This window comes from Pelecanus crispus, chromosome 3 (assembly GCF_030463565.1).
Source record: "Pelecanus crispus isolate bPelCri1 chromosome 3, bPelCri1.pri, whole genome shotgun sequence".
Lineage (NCBI taxonomy): Eukaryota > Metazoa > Chordata > Aves > Pelecaniformes > Pelecanidae > Pelecanus > Pelecanus crispus.
Window position 1 is genome coordinate 573,391 of NC_134645.1, and position 17,058 is coordinate 590,448.

General features: G+C 45.7%; 1 protein-coding gene across 1 annotated transcript in view; it reads left to right on the top strand.

Annotated features, from left to right (window-relative positions):
- CFAP61 (cilia and flagella associated protein 61) overlaps nucleotides 1-16,663 on the top strand; it is a 111,456-nt gene extending 94,793 nt beyond the window's left edge. Inside the window, exons 24-25 of the mRNA XM_075706732.1 lie at nucleotides 13,469-13,559; nucleotides 16,460-16,663. Coding sequence (XP_075562847.1) covers nucleotides 13,469-13,559; nucleotides 16,460-16,663 — 295 coding nt within the window. The remainder of the gene's footprint in view (nucleotides 1-13,468; nucleotides 13,560-16,459) is intronic.
- The last annotated feature ends 395 nt before the right edge of the window (nucleotides 16,664-17,058 follow it).

Sequence of the window (17,058 nt, forward strand, 5' to 3'; positions counted from 1 at the left end):
GGGGGAGTCATCAGCTCCTGCAAGACTGCTTGTATCTTAACTGCTTTGCTTACCAGGATCTGAAGTTGTGCAAGGTCAGGGTCCTCGCGCAGCCGTGTACCGGCGTGTCCGGGTGGTCTGGCCAGGATCGCTAGCGTGCCACGCAGAGGGACACCACTTACCAGGTCCTCATCACATCTCTTGAGCTCTTCTTAATTAGTGATGATGAACTAATTTTGGACTTGCCTTTTACAGCCTTTAGATGTGGATGTTGTTTGAGATCTTTTGCCTCATTATTTTATCTCACCTCTCATTAGCCTGTGGCAAAATTCCTGAACAACAGTTGCCAGGTTTTTCTTATCTGGTTATTTCATTGCCTCCAGTCCCGTTTTTCATCTTCTTTATACTTTATCTTTAGATAGGTTTGTTCCTTCTCTTCTTTTGAATGAAGTCACGTATGTTGCTCTGTAGCAATTAACATATGCTGTTCTTGAATCCTTGCTCGCTTGTTTCTTCCGGTGCTTTCGCACCCAGGCACGCACACGCATACATTTCCATTCATACCAGTCTTGATATTTCTGTTACAAAAGTCTACAGTGTGAGGAGGATAGATTCTCTAGCTAGTTTAACAGGTGGGCGACAGAGGAGCAACCCACTGCAGTAAAGGAAAGCCCTTAGCAGCCAGCCAAGGCAGACTGAAAGGCCTGGTGAGAAAAGGAGGAGACAGTGAGAGGAAAAAGCAAACTGCCTGTAATCTCCGGGTAACAGTGCCAGCACAAAGCAAACTGGCACAGGAAATTGCTTCTTTCGGGAAGAGGTAGAGCAATGGGAAAAGGCTGGCAATATAGTGTCATAATATATAATATAATATCATATCATGTATACAATACATATACATCCACATAATACAGTGTTATGTACAATGTACATATATATATATATGTACAATATACACAACCATATAGTGTAAAACCCTAGCCATGAGAAGACTACCTATTGGAAAACCATTAAATTGCAAAATGTTTTGGCATCTCTTGCGAGATGAAGATTGTCTCGAGGCTTTTACGTAGATAAAGAGTGGTGTTTGGTGGTCTTTTGGCAAGGAATGTGAAAATGCATTCGCTGATTTCTCTGTGTGTGATAAAAAGCAGCAGAACTGTTTTGGGTGGTGTTCACATGGTCTATAATGATCTCACATGACCACGTGAATGCAAACCTGATGTTAGGACTGAATTTCTCTCTTTGAAAAAAACCCTTTTAAACTAGTACACATTACACTTACATCCACTTGCAGTATCTTCTAGCAAGATGTGAATTGCCCTTAGCGAAAAGAAAATGGAGACTGTGAAAATGTTGTGGTCTGTTAGTTAGGCTTCTAAACTTGCTGGTTTGAAACATTCATTCCCCTCCTCCCTTCTTTATGCCTCTGTTTTGGGGAGGGCCTTCCTATAAGGCAAGAAAGTACACTGTTTTAATCTTTCGGTCTGCATTTAGATTTCCCAGCATGGCATCTAGTTCCAGGAATGGACACAGTGGAACAGCTGTCACCTGGGAGCTAATTTATTTCTGTGTAGCATGCAAATTATCTTTTAAATAATTAGAGACTGCACCTAGCAATGAATTTCCTCACTGATTTGCGTTCGGTATAAGGGCTGAAAGTTAACCCCATGATACCGGATTTCCTGACCATAATGTGCCAGTGCCATTTTCAAATTAGCATTAACAACAGGCCCTCAAGATTCAGCTAACTTGAAGAAGTAACCCCTTCCGGTTGCGCGCATGAAACTGCGGCTAATGGTAATAATGAGATAAATAACAGTTCCCTTTGCTGAGAGAAAAGCTCCATTGATTTCAGTATGAGTTCAACATGATTAAAAGCTGCAGGACTTGACCCACAACCAAATGAAAGATTGAAATCGCGCCTCTCGCCTCCTCCCTTCCCCCTGCAGTGACTGTCCTTTGCGGAGGAAGCTGAGCAGGGCGGTGGGCGTGCATCGCCCACCCCTGCTGCAGGTCAGAGGGGTCTGCCAGTGGCTGCTGTCCCAGCCCCGTGCCCAGGAAGGAAGCCCCTCAGCCCCTAGATTTGCCAGACCAACAGTCACACTACTGCTGATTATGTGTATTCAGACTGCCGCCCTGGAAGCCTTTAAGTTCATGAATTTATCAACCTAGCAAGCCGTAACCGAAAAAGCCAGCATAAAATCATCTGACTGTGTTGCCACAGTCACTTGGCTACAAAATGCACCAGCGCACTTGAGTGTCAGCTTTTAGTGAGTTAGGTACTCCTCCTCCATATTACAGTATTTTCACAGCTCACGGAAAGCCTCAAATGCTTTTGCATTAAATCTTTTTTCAGCGAAACAATGCTTTTAGCTCTCATAGTTAAACCAGCCAACACTGCATCTGACGGAACTAAAGAGTTTTAAAGTTTCTTTTCCATTCCTCTTCTTTAGCAGACAGGTACTACGGACATTTTTGAAGGAGGTCTTGGTGCAACTCTGCAACTGCACAGTCAAAGTAAACGCTCCTCAGAATGCCTAGCTGCCTTAGCTGTGATCCCAGTGATGCAGATATTCATGTGATAACAACAGATATTAGTCTTTTTCAAAAATAATTGCCTATAGTTACGCTTCTGCAGCCATATTTGAGCCCGATTATCATAGCTGTTAGGTATTCCAGCTTAATTTAGAGTAGCGTCTGAGTGGGCTCAGTTCATTACTTAGCTAAACACGAATTTAAGAGCCAATGTTTCGGTTTCTACCTGTGCAAACAACAGCTGAGGAAATAGGCTGTTAAGCCAGAAGAGTACCACATCCAGTCAGACAGCTGTCTCTTCTGACTGCACCACAGTGGGATGCACTTCATCCCTCTGACTGTTTTATAGGATGCCAAGGTCTACTGGGCAAATTGTCAGGGCCTGTGGACAGGCAATATTTACTGACCAAGAAAAGTCTCATCCTCGCTCGTTGTTGTGCTACAAGAAAAAAGCAGCATTGCCGTCAGCGACGGTCACCCTTCTGCCTGCCTCGTGCCACCACGGTAGGTGTAGTCACTCCATCTGGGCCTTCAGCCGTTACCGTCCTGAGCAGAGAGGTCTTACTGTGCAATTGCCCGATGTCAGGGCAGGCAAAACCCTAGGAACCAAAGACACGGTATCCTAAAGCCGAGGATTTTGTATACAAACCTTTTATGTCACCTGGAAAGTTAACAGCATTACTCCCTAGATTTGGAATCCACTTCAGGAAGGAGTTTCTGCAATTTGTAGTCATTTCCCATAAGGTTGCATCTCAAAAAGGCTGAACTGGAATTTGAGCACCCAAGAGCGAGGCTCTTTCCAACAGGGAAGCCTTCTCTTGCAGGAAAAAGAATGCAAATTCCAGTAGGCTTCATATGAAGTGTCCCCTGTACCACACTTCTTCCCTTCCCTCAGAGGTCTCCGGTGCTCGCTTGAAAGCCTGCAAATTCTTTCCATTGCCGTAGCAGCAGATAAAAGAGAGGGGTGGGGAGGGAGCTCAGAAATATTTTTTTTTCTTTCATTTTTCAGCTTATAGATTTGTTACTGGTCATCAGTGCTCCATACTGCTTCACAGAGGAGGAATGTAACCAGCTAGTTGCACCCTTTTGTATTCTCCTGAGATGAAGGCAACTGTAAGGCAGTTGCCAAGTTATGGAACGTGTCCACAGAGCGGTGGAATCTCCCTCTGCTGCATCTCAAGTACAAAAGTGATAATTAGAAGGGTCTTCTGATACTTGGCAACCAAATGGATGCTCACTGGCATCATGCCTTTAATATGAGATAGAAGTGCTTCATGTAGGCTTCATTTGGCATTAATGAAAACCAAATCTACTAACATAATGCATAAAAAATCTGACCCACTAGTTTCTAAAATACTTAAGTAGCTTATTTAACAAATGAGCTGTGAGTGGTTTTTTACTTGGGATTTTGTAATACCGCCATTAGTGAACTTGTTTTCAGTCATGACCTACAGAAGGTGCTGGTTGCATCACATTAGTGTGGCAGTAATACTGGTGACGAGGCAAAGGAGTGCCACTGCTGCATGACGGCGAGCGCAGCAAAGGCAGCGTCACTGGAGAAAAGGCGCAGGTTTGGGCTGACAGCAGTGAAGTGTCCTGTCAGAGGCAACATCATTATGCCAGTCAGTTTCTAAAAGGCACCCTCTGAAATGCTGTGTTGCTCAGCCATCCCTTTCTCAAGTTTCTTCTTGTACCTATTCACCAAGTTAACTCTCTGTGTAATGCTGATGTTCGTAAGATGCTGTATGTTAAGCACTTCTGGTATTTAACAGTTTGTAAAGTATGCTGATAGGCTAACACATGGTGTAGCAATCAGTGTTTTGAATAAAACACATAACCCAGAGTACTAAGTGCTCTATTTATGTTGTGTTTATATTTAGTTCTTACCAGAAGTGTGCTTTTAGTCATCTGTACTTACTACGCTTCAGTTTGCATCGTGGAGCCTTCTCGGTGCACGCAGGCTGGACGTTCAGGTTTTGCTGTATACATACGCAGGCTTTCCAGCTAAGAGCTGAGGAATGTTACAGGGTCAGTCCTGTGAAGGGGTCCAAAAAGGCAGCGTGTATTTTAAAGGACAATTAGTGGAGAAACCTTACAGGCACACTCATCCAAGCTGAGCTCAAAAAGACTTTGGTTTTTTTGTTTGTTTGTTTGCTTGGTTTCCAAATGCTTGGTTCCAAAATGCTTGGTTTCTAGCATTTTGAGGACTTGTCTAACTCACTGACAATTTGTCTACCCTGCATAGTGGTCTCAAGTAGCACCGTGAGGAGGGTGCACTTGCCACCGTTCATCGCACGGTAGCAAAGCTATTTGCAGCAAGATGCAGATGCACTCGGAGTGCCCCATCTCCACTGCAAGCTTTGGGGGTCTCCAGAGGGTTTGTACGTGCACCCATCTGCAAAGGTCAGTTTGGGGACTGGTGATATGAGGGGCCAGGTCTGTAGAGAGAAGCCCCCACTGGCAGACATTAACCAGAGGCTCTTTGGCAAGTAGGAGTTGGGAGGGTGGCTTATGACTCTGGAGATACCTGCGCATGGGACAAAAAGTACAGGGGATTTTGCTGAAATGTTGTGACAAAGGAATTTTTTTTCCCAGTGCCAGAACAGCAGGTAGGATTCAGTGCTCACATGTGAAGGCAGCGAGCAACCTTACCCATGCATAGATCTGTGGTGATCCACCCCAGATGTCTGTTGGAAGATCTGTATTCGCCGCTGTTAGCGAGGCAACACGAGTACAGGCTAGTGCTCCTGTTCCTGCATGCAGCCTGGCCGCGGTGGGTGGTGCTGTCCAAGAGGCTAAGCACCCTGAAAAAAATTAGGGATACTCTACACAAAGTGGCACAGCTTCAACAGCAACAGGTACTGATATGCAACAGGGCACAAGGCTGCCCAACGTGCAACAGAAATGCATGAAGGGAGTCAAACTCCCTTCCACTAAGATACTTTGGAAAATTCCACCCAGAAACTATAAAAGTGAATAACATCACTGGATGTTTCCTTAGCTGTTCTCTTCAAACCCGGTCATTTGCACTCACATTACATTTTTTCGTATTAGCTATACAAGCTATATGCTCAAAAATATTTTGAGCGGTATGAACAATATATACTTATTTTAATGTAACCATTTAGATGTTTTCTACTGAAGTTCAATTCGCACATCCTAGGACTGTTTACAGTAGGCTAAAAGTGATTTATTAAGCAGTGTCATTTAATGAGAGTTTAAGCAGAAACACTGCACTGGACTGTTATTGACGCAACTCTAATAAATCTCACAATATAACAAATAAATTAGGAAAAAGAACAACACTTGACGTTTTCAGTATTATTTTTAAAAGGACGAGGTAACGATATAAATTCATTACTTATAGCCTGGATAATTGTGGATTATTTAAACATGAAATGCATGCTACATAGAAAAGCTGTTTTTAAACCAGACTTTCAAAAATGAAGAGTGATTGTTCATTAAGAGAAATACTAGAATGCACTGGTGTCTGGAATTTGCCGGATCCCATACCATTAGCACACCGTGATTGCATTTAAGGGATTCCACCTTAGGCTTTTGTTCATCACGCAGACGGTGAGACTTATTTTCTGCAGGGATGAAAAAAAACAGAAAGGAAATGTGGCAGGTAGTGAGCATGGCTGAGAGGGACTAATGCTACTCAGTACACTTTACAGCCTAATTAGAGGAAAAATTGTGTGCTTTTTATGAGGAGAGAGACAGGATAAGGAAAGAGGAATACGTGAAGGGATATCAAAGCACTAACAGCTTTTTTGCTACCAGAATTAAATGCTAACCCCAAGGTGCACTGGTAAAGCTGTACTTGCACAGCAAATCAATATAAATGGTAGACCCCTTTAGGTGGCTTTAGATTTCTGGATATGAATGTCGGTTTTAAGGAGCAGCTAACTTGCTAATGAAGAGCTACGTTACTAAGAAACCCCACGTCCAAATTAGTAAGTAAAGGCTAGTCAACTGAATCTTACCACATTAATTTGCAGTCAAACCTTGCTGATTCATATTAATAATTATGCAAACCATTATGAGTGATTGAACTCTGAATTCATAAACAAGTAATTGCAGAAAAGAAATCATACCACTGCACACAGCATATTTGTTGATTTTGTGCATCAGATTTAATTTCCTTTTAATTGTTTTTCATAATACACAACATGTTCAATAGTACTCTGTGAAAAAATGCAATAAACCTTATTTCAGGGTCGGCCATAATTTCCTCATAAAAAGAGCAGACAGCAATGTTTTTAGATCAATTCTGAAGAGCACAGAGTTTAGAAAGTTTAAAGAGCAGTTCGGTGAGAATCAGCTACACAATAACTGCTACTGTCTAGTAAAGTATCTAAACTTTGCCAAATTCCAGTGCTGAAATAACGGAGAGTATCTCTTGAGGACACTTAGGATAGGAAAGGACTGCAGCATCTCAGCGTGACACGAGTATTGCCAAGGTCTGCTTTCTGATGGTGCCCCAGGTAATGGCACTTAATGTAACATTTCCAGGATATTAAAAACGTAGAAAACGGAAACGATGGATAACCCATCCGCAAAGTGAAGACGCTGGCAAGTGCAGACCATGGCCCACATGCCCCCAAGTCAGCAGGTCCCTGCAGTAGCCCCAGTGAGGTTTTGGACTGGGCCCGGTGGGATCAGTATTGTCCTCTACGAGGTCTGCGTTCAGTGACCATTTTGCTCGAGCAAGAACTGCAAGATCAGTTGCACTGCACTATGTTTTGCTATTGCAGCTACAGAAAAAAGGGGTTTGTAAACCACAGGTTTTAAAACAGTTGTCTTCCAAAGAAAAGACATTGCGGGCTTGGTCATAGTTCTGTTAAAAGGGGTAAAAAAGCACAGGCTTCCTTTCTACGATTTACTTATCAAAAAGTACAACAGAAATGTCAGCCTATAAATTAGTGAACATTAGCGTTACTTTGTAAATCTGCCTGATGAAGTAAATCACAGATTCATTGTCCGTAAGACTATCGATTTCACTAATTATTGGGTCAGGGCAGTAACAGAGAGTCCTAGATTAATGAATTTAACAGGAGTGACCAAGATGCACGGACAAACAAGTGTTCAGTGAGTAAAACTATAGAGCAAGGAGTTAAATAGCTTTCTTGCTACAACCATGCTGTTGGTTCGACATTTGCTTGATTGTTCAGCAGTTGTAAGTGAGTTTTAAGAAACTGCAAACCAGGGAACATTTTATGTTCTTTGTGATTAAGAATGGTGCTTTCAGGTGGTGCTTTATGAGATTTTACGCAAATGAGTCTTGCTTTTCACCTACATAAACAAGCTGTCTTTCAAAATTATTGGTCAAATGGTATTTAGCAGGAAATGCTCAGTGGTTTTATTTATATTGTCTTTAAATTTACACTTTATGATTCCTGGTCCAGCTATGCAAGGTATATCTGGAAATAGTCTATGTCCTTTACTGGTATCACAGTATCTTTGTAATTAAGAGTCTTAAAAACATCCATGTATTGTCCCCAAAACAATGCATCTTCTCTTTTCCTGGCAAGACGGGACACGTGCACTTGTGTTGGAGAAAAGACGTTTGCTAATCTGCAAACTGTGTTTGGGAAGGAATGTGAGAATGACCTGGAAATTAAAATTGCATTGCATCCCAACCCACCGCAGTACTTTCCCTGCTCCTGGGAAGTGGAATCCCTGCTCTTCGTAGGCACTCCTGGCATAATTGTGTTACACTTGAGCCCGTGTCAGCTGACCAGCTGCTTCAGTTTCATCTGTGTTTGTCCTTCTGGCTTGGTTCATGGTGTTTGTAATAGCAGCTTTCTTCTTACTGACTAGGTAGTGGCAAAAACAAGGAGGAATGAGGTATACTGCAGCAAAAGCACACCAGCATCTGGGCAGCTTTTTCCATCACGTGCCAAAATGAGAATGAGAAACTCAGCTTCCATAAACTGCCAAAGTCATGCAAGTTTAAAGAATCCAAACGTGCTAAGGAATGACTTTGAGTATTCTGAGGTCTGAGTATTTGAGAACTGATAGGATCTTTCAGATGTAGCTGATACAGCCTGGAGATTTTTGCATTTCAAGCATTACATTTCATCTTAAAAAAAAGAAATTTAAACCCAGAAAAATGGACATCCAGCTTGAAAATGTACCATGTTGTACTAGGTGTGGGATGCTACAGAGAGGAGAGGAGACTCTACACTACTTACGGATTAACAGGAGATTAAGTTTATCAATGACTCTGCCTTATATTGTGTACTAAAAAATTGTGTGCTGCTCTGCATATGCTTACAGTGCTGGGTGATGGAAGGTACAACTCTGACCGGAGTCCCGCTGAGTTTAATGGGAAGGCACGTCACGAGTGAACTGTAGACTGCAAGAGATCTGTATTAATGATTATTTAGAGACATTTAACAAAGTTGCAAATGGATTGAAACCCCTTCATAGATTGTCTGAGTTTCTGAACTTAGTTGTTTCCTCCGAGTTTATGTGTGTTGGTGAAAGAGCGGGGATAGCAAGGATGTAAGGAGTTGGATTTGGTTTTGTTATTGTTCCCATAAAACCTTTGAGTAGCAAAAGAACACCGACTGACACAGCGTCCTCCAAATCTGTAGTTACCAACATGCCAGTAGTCTGCAGAGGGATTTTTCAAAGGCATCGTCACGAGGAATGGGTGCCCACCTGCCCTTCGAGCGTTTGAAAACCCCCAGCCTTGTCCCGGTCTCACAGCAGAGAGAAGTCACCGGGAGCGCAGGCGAGGCAGCAGCGAGCGCCTGCTGCTGAGGGCCGCCGTTTCGATTCCCTTAACTGCATCCTGCGCCAGAGCACGGCGGTGTCGGCGTGCACGCGCGCTCTGGCAATTTGGTAAGCTCACCTGCAGGGAGGGATTATTCCACGCAGTTTAATGAGCCGTCAGCTCTGCATTCCCAGTGCATAAGGTGTGCCCACGGGCCTGTCTGCGGTGGCACCGGTTACGTCTGCTGTCATCAGGCTCATGGAAGCAGCAAGAAAAGCAATGGAAGTAATTAAAAACATATTACCATCCTCATATTAAAATGAAAACCACTATTTTTCAGGCTGTAATAATGAGATTTACTTTCACATTAAGAGGAATGAAAAAATCAAAGCTTTTTTTAAAAATAGGTTTCTGGTTTTTTGCCATGTTGGATACATTCATATCATTGCTTTCAGTTTCTCTTTGCACCAGTGGTTTGGTTTGGGTTTTTTGGGGTTTTTTTTGGTTTTTTTTTTTTGAGAGGATTTCAGCTGAGATTTTCCAAGAAAAGCACCCAATATGAAATGCATAAAGACAAAATCAACAATGGTGCTCAGAAGCCCATCTTTAATAATGTAAGTAGAAATTATTCGGGCCTTGATTTGCTTCATTTTCATGAAGGGCAGCCCAGCTTGCAGAAGTTTGGAAAACATTGCAGTGGTGTGATAGAAGTGATCTGTATGAGTATTGCAGTTATGCCAAGCTTGCGCATGATAAAAGATTAGGTCTGCCGGAGTAGAAAAGCTCACTCTACAGAGCTGGTCTGCACCTTTCTGCCATTACTTTCTTGTCATAGGATTTAAAACTATTTATAAAAATTTCAATTACTGATTTTTTTTTTTAAGTTTATATCTTGCTTTCTGTTTTCTTCTTGTACAAACAGAGTGTGTTATCGTGAAGGTTTTTCATTCCATCTTTAAGATTTTCTGGCTGTAACACCTTGCTGTCAGTGACACAACTCATGCCGTTAGACCTGACCTAGGCGGCAGAGACGCTGCCAGCGGTCAGCGTCGGGTCCTCGCTGCCTCCGCTTTAGAGTGCCAGGACACACGGCAGACGTGCGGCAGCTTCAGAATGAGCTTTCACAGGGGCGGAAGCCTTGTCCTCCGAAAGTGGTGCGTAGTTGCAAATGAAGTGGAGACTAAATACAGAGAGCTCTCAGACAGAAAGCCATGTGCCTGCGTACTCCATTTTTGCTTGCTAAAGTGAGCCAACTCTGTCCATTTTATTTAACGCTGTATCTCTTGAAAAGGGAAGGATTCCGTGTCTTTTTTACAGGACGCCACTAAATATTTTCCTCCTTCTCCCCTTTCATCTAATGTAGGCTACACATCACAAATGAGGCAGAACAGACTTTAAATATTGTTTGTCAATGAAAGGCGAGACCAGCTTCCTAGCAACAAAAAGGATGTCGCTTATTGTCTTCAAAAGGAGACCGTTTCATCCCCTCTCGTTACAAATGCCTTCCCATGATAGCTTCTGTCAATATAAAAGTCTGCCAGCAGGGGATCCCCGTTAGGAAGTGACCAAGTTTGAAAACCCGTTATGCTCCTGGCAAACATTGTCATCTTGTACATATTTAGCCTGATCACTCTGGCAGGTTATGAAAGACTAAATGGTGCAAACACATGTGGCAGATGCCGTTCTCATGATAGTTGAGGAGCCTTTGAGCCTCTGTTGGTAGCATGCCAGCTTCATCTTGTACACTGAAGAGCATTATACTTTCCAGCCTTCTACAGCTTGCCCTGAGGGACTGCTGCTGAAGTGGTAATAAAATTCAGAATGAGCCTCAGAAAGTCAACTTGTTGGTTTGGCTTCAAATGGTTTGGGTTTGTTTGTTTGTTTTTTTTCATTATTAAACTTCCCTTTAGCAGCCATATGTAGATCTGCTTTCTCAAAAACACCATGTGCCCCTTTAGAAAGGTGATTCTAACCGAAAAGATAAACAGATAAAAATGCAGAGCCAGCAAAGTACGTGAATTGTTTCTGTGAAGCGTATCTTTAAATTCCCTTTGGTGGTTCCATTTCCTCAGGTGAAGGGAAGCAAAGGGAAGCTGGGAGAAATGATGTTTACTGGTAGCTCCTCTTGGCAGCCTATCTGGAAAATACAGACAAGACGTTCTCCATTCCCCAAAAAAGAGTTATTTTATTTGCATTCAATATTGCAAACTGGGTGACGCATTTCAGGTTTTGAGCTCCAAACCTGTGAATAGTGACAGGAACAGTTAAAAATGCGGTTATGGACCGAGCTGGTAACAGTTGCAGTAATATGTAGCATCCCTGAAATATTTTATGAACGTCATTTAATGCAACATCTCAGTGAGGTAGGGGAGCAACTTAACCAAGGTAAGGAGTTGGAAGATGTGCCTCAGTCAAGAGATGAAGTCGCCTTATCAGGGTTAGAATTAAAATTAAGATGCCAGCTTGAAAACAAAATGCTCTGCCAGTGGAACATGGCTTTTAGCAGGGCATATCAGGAAAAATAGAGAGTCTTTAATTAGCTTAATGTATTCTTGTATAACACCCCCCCTTTTCCTTGCTTTGCGATCTGACATCAAGCTTGAGTTAAAGGATTGTGTTGGGTGGGGTTTTTCTTCTGAAATTGATGGGTTTTTAAATATTGGGGGAATATCCTGTTCTTCTCTAGCTCTCTGCACACGTTATAGGTGTATATATATACCTATATAGGTATGCGTATATATATGGATATATAAATAAAGATACTTACAGCTGAGCTGATCTTTTCTAACATTGCGTATCCGAATGAATAGGTGTCAGTTGGGGTAGCGTGCTACCAGAGACTCCTAGGCTGGGCAGCGCTCGCCATAGCAAGAACGCAGTACTTGTAGTAGTGTCAATAAACATTTATACTGTGAAGACATCTATCAGAGAGAGCCCCGCTGTGCTGGACACTCTGCACATCTAGGAGAGGCAGCCCCAGCCAGGCTGCGATACAGACAGAAACGCAGATGAAGGGGCACGGTGGGAAGTGTGGGAAGAGAGCTTAGGATGGGATGAGCGTGTAAAAAACCCGGCAAAGTTCTGCCAGGTGCACGAAGCGTTATTGATTGTGCAGGGCTTTAGTGAGAGCTGAAGTTTTGTTCAAAGAGTGGGAGGGGGGAAATCCTGCCATTTGATATTAAGGACAAAAAAAAATCTTCTGCAAAAAGGAAAGTGCACGTTAGTTTTCTGTAGACAGGTAGGTCAGAATTACTAAACTTGTGTAGCGCCTTTTAAGCTGCTTTATCCAGATGTTCATTTAAAGACCGCGCAACCGAATCAAGCGATAGCGTACGCGTGCCCCTGACAGCAGTGCCGAGCGTGCTGCTGCCGTTCCCAAGACGAGAACGCTGGTCGCAGCCACGCAAATGCACTCGTCTTAAAACTTCCTGGGTGACCCTGCTGGCATCTGTTCAGTCATTACTGGGATGAACGTGGGGCACCTCCTGGCTCCGGTTAGCATTAACAAGAATTACACGCAGAGCGTCTCACTGAAGCTGTAAAAATTATTTTTCATTGTCGAGGAAAGAGAAATAAATCACAGCTTTGTAATCTAGTTGCCTCCAGTTATATTTACAGCCTTGAGGTTCTACCTCGAGTCATGTCCTCTCCATCCTTCTGCTCCTTTTTCACCGAAGAATGCTGTCATGAATGCTGTCACTGAAATAAAAAGTTACAAGAGCTTCCTCCTAGAATAGGTTCAATTTAGCTTCAGCGCACTAGTGCAAAGAACATATTGCAACACTGTGGTGGCCTGTTTTTCTGGCCTTTATTAATCCAGAAACCTTAATGATGAACAACATTTGTGTCATTGTCTACACAAATTTAATTTGTTTATGCAGCAGTTCAGTTAATCCTGCAATCTGCTTTTCTCAAATGAGGACAGATAATGGAGACACCGTTCTTTACAGGTCTTCAGGCTTTTAAATTCTGATAAAATCAGGATTCTTCACTGGGTCTTGCCACAGCTCTGAATTAAGCCACTTTAAATGTAATTACTGAAGCTGGCTGTACATCAGGAACATCCATTAAAAGAATTGATTGACCATGCTGTTACGGGAGGCATTTTATGAACAAACGATCATGATGGGTCCAGAACTGTAATTTATAAAGGCAAAAAAGCAGGTAAATACTTTATTAGTGGTTAATGAGAGGTTCACAAGATAACTAAATTTCTTCTTTTTTAACCAGCTACTTCAGGGAACCTTGGTCCATGGCCATCTATCACGATCGGTTTATTGATCTCAAGAAGGAACTGCGCCAAATCCTGATCTCGGAACAGGTAAGAAAAATGACTGGCAAGCGCATTTTATTATTTAGGTAATTTGTTAGTGTTGTTCACTTCGGTTTCTTCTCCCATCTTTCTCCTAAAGCTTTACATTTCTGTTTAGCTAATTCCTCTGGGAAAACTGAGCAGGTCCTACATCTCACGGGGGGCTCACCAAGCGCAGCATATTGTTCGGTTTTGTTATTTAGGCATGTTTTCAGTTCATATTTCAGGCATATCAGGCAAATTTGCTAGTAAAACTTTAAGTTGCTTTGTTTTCCTTGACGGCATTTTTGCGTTATACGTGCAGTTTGGTACAACTACCCAGCAGAATCTGGAGGCTTATTTGTTCAGTTATCTATCCCCCTTTTTTTCCCTTAATGTTTCCTAATACGGATATACTACAGGCCGTCCTAAACCTGTCTCAGCTGAGCGTAGGAGAAGTAGATTTTTCAACATCTACCCACAGGGAATGGCTTTTGTAGCCGAAACAGCAAAAGCAACTGGCTTTTTCAGTGATAAGTGGATTTCCTGAATAAGGATGAAATGAAAATGTTTGCTAACGCCGTTTACAGCTTTGGCCTTAGTAGCCTAGGCGGAGGCGTAAAGTCTCAGCAGCCTGTAACTCTGCCTGCTCAAAATCCAAAGCCCACGAAAAGAACTGCTAACTGCAGATTTTCAACAACCCCAAGAACTGCCTCCCTCGCCCCCTGCTGAATTTCTGGCTGATCTCAAACATAATTTGCAGTCTGGATCTTGATACTTGCAGCCCACTACTTGGGACCTGTTCTCCCTCTCTCCTCACGCTGCTTTTGCTTTTGTTTAACGCAATGGAACTCCGTGTGACGGCAGTATTTTTTAAGCGTTCGCTCACGGCGTGTTTAACTGTGCCGAAAACAAACAGAATCCACTGTAAATGGAGGCAGGGTGACAAAAGGAAGGGACGTTGCGTAGGCTGTAGCCCACCCGTTTCCACGGCCCGAACCGGCGTGCTGCCGTACGCCACAGCTGTAGCCACGCGCGCTCGGCCCCCGCCTCCTCCCCGAAGGGCTGGACGCAATTTTCCTCCTATTGTCAGGATACAGAAAGTGCCTCAGTGCCGCTTTGGTTTAGATTCTTGTGGAAGACGCCTATAAAAGAACACAAAATGAAATTCTGTGCAGAATGGGAGGCCTGATGAGAAGTGTTTTTCTTGCTATCGTTCGACCACATTTCGCACGCTGTAAGCATGAACAACTTTAGAGAAAGGGGAATTGGTATCCTACAAATTAAAGACTCGCCTGCCTTACCCTTTTCCTGTTGCAGTAGTCCTGACACACAAAAACAGTCTCGCTGAACGGACTGACAGCACCTCTGTGAGTCAGAATTGCTTACATGAGCACAGGTGACGGTGTCTGCATCTGAACGCAAATTTGTCTTTTACTTTTTGGATTTTCTTCACGGTGATTTTAACTATATTTACTAAATGTCACATTTATACGTTTCCCTTGGGTGTTCCTTCTAGGCACGCTGCCAAATGCATGGTAGGTACCGTGCACTCAGGGAATCGATCTTAAATGCCCGGGTGCTGGCTGTACTTCTGTCCAGAGCAGGAGACCTACTCTCTTTGCTTCCTGTTGCTCCTGTTCCAGCTCACTTCGGCGTGCAGATAGGCTAGTAATGAAACGGTAAAAATGAGGGGCAAATACACCTTTGAAAGAGAGGTTTAGGAACTGTGAGTGTAAATACACAGAAGTCAGACATTTCTGCTTACAGTTTCCACAGAAACTGGAAATCAGCCTCATGCGTTAGGGATAATATTTACGGAAATGTTCACTAGCGGTACACAATACCTGCGCAGAGAGGCCAGTTACAGCTGGGACAGGGAGCACATTTTCAGCCCGTGTACTGAAATCGTCACCCCCGGCGCCGCACTCGATGCGCGCCCGACTCTTGCACACGGGATGCTCCCGCCTGTCGCCGAAAGCCGAGCGGCGGCGTGGGGAATGTTTACCCTTTCGCGGAATCGCTAACATGTGTTTATTTCAACATGCAGAGCTCCAGCTATGCAAACATGCAGATGGCGGGGCTGGGTTTTTGCACCTACATCAGCTGTTGAAGTATTACAGCAAACTGAGGGCACACATGTGCAGCGCGAGATTTGCTGGGAAAGGCACTTGTCCTCGATAAGAAAGAATGGTCCAATTTTCAAATTGCAGCTGGGGTCGCGCGGAGGAGTGGGTTAAAAGCGGCTAGTACAGTAGGCACGGGGGGGAATTTCCTCCGGCGAGCGCTGGAAAGGCGTCGGGCCACGCTGCATCCGACACGTCCGCGGGTTTTTTGCAGACGTTGGTTCAGTTCCACGCAAACGTTGCACCTGTGGCCGTTCCCCCTGACGAGTGCTGGTCGTTTTGGAGGGATAAACACCCCAGCATCGCCCGGCACCGGCACCGCGCTTCCCGGCTGGAAGTGCCGATGAAGCAGGGAACCGGCGGGACCGCTGGCCATGCCCTCCCGGGGGGCTGCAGCCCCGCAGCTCCCGTGCCCTCCCGGGGGGCTGCAGCCCCGCAGCTCCCGTGCCCTCCCGGGGGGCTGCAGCCCCGCAGCTCCCGTGCCCTCCCGGGGGGCTGCAGCCCTGCAGCTGCTGTACCCTCCCGGGGGGCTGCAGCCCACAGCCCCCGTGCCCTCCTGGGGGGCTGCAGCCCTGCAGCTGCTGTGCCCTCCCGGGGGGCTGCAGCCCACAGCCCCCGTGCCCTCCTGGGGGGCTGCAGCCCCACAGCAGCCATGTCTTCTCCAGGGGCTGCAGCCCCGCAGCCCCCCGGCCTCGCTCCGCACCTGGTGCCGCCGCCGCGAGCCCCTCGCCCCCGCCGCCACGCTGCAGCTCCCCGGTGCGCGTCCCCGCTCCCGGACGGCTGCCTGACGGCTCTGCCTTGCAGGTGCCTGGGCTGCCCGCCGCCGGCCAGCCGCCCCCGCGGGACCCCGAGGAGCGGAGCCCCTGCCCGCCGCCGCTGCGGGAGCCCGTCCGCCGCTACCTGAGCCGCCACCGAGCCCACCTGCCCATGTACGCCCCGGCCGGCGCCCGACCCCCGCCCACCGCAGGTGAGACGGCAGCGGCGGGCAGCGCGCCCCGGCCTTCCTGAAGCCGCACCGGGGGGAACGGGGAGGGGGCTCGGGGTGCAGCACCGGGGCGGGGACACGGCTCTTGGGGTGCAGCCCCGCTGGGGACACGGCTCCCGGGGTGCAGCACTGGGGCGGGGACATAGATCTTGGGGTGCAGCCCCGCTGGGGACAGGGCTCTCGGGGTGCAGCTGGGGGTCTGGGGACACGGTTCCCGGGGTGCAGCCCCGGCCGGGGTTTGGGAACGCGGTTCCCGGGGTGCAGCCCTGATGGGGGTTTGGGGACACGGTTCCCGGGGTGCAGTCCCGGCCGGGGTTTGGGAACGCGGTTCCCGGGGTGCAGCCCCGATGGGGGTTTGGGGACACGGTTCCCGGGGTGCAGCCCCGATGGGGGTTTGGGGACACGGTTCCCGGGGTGC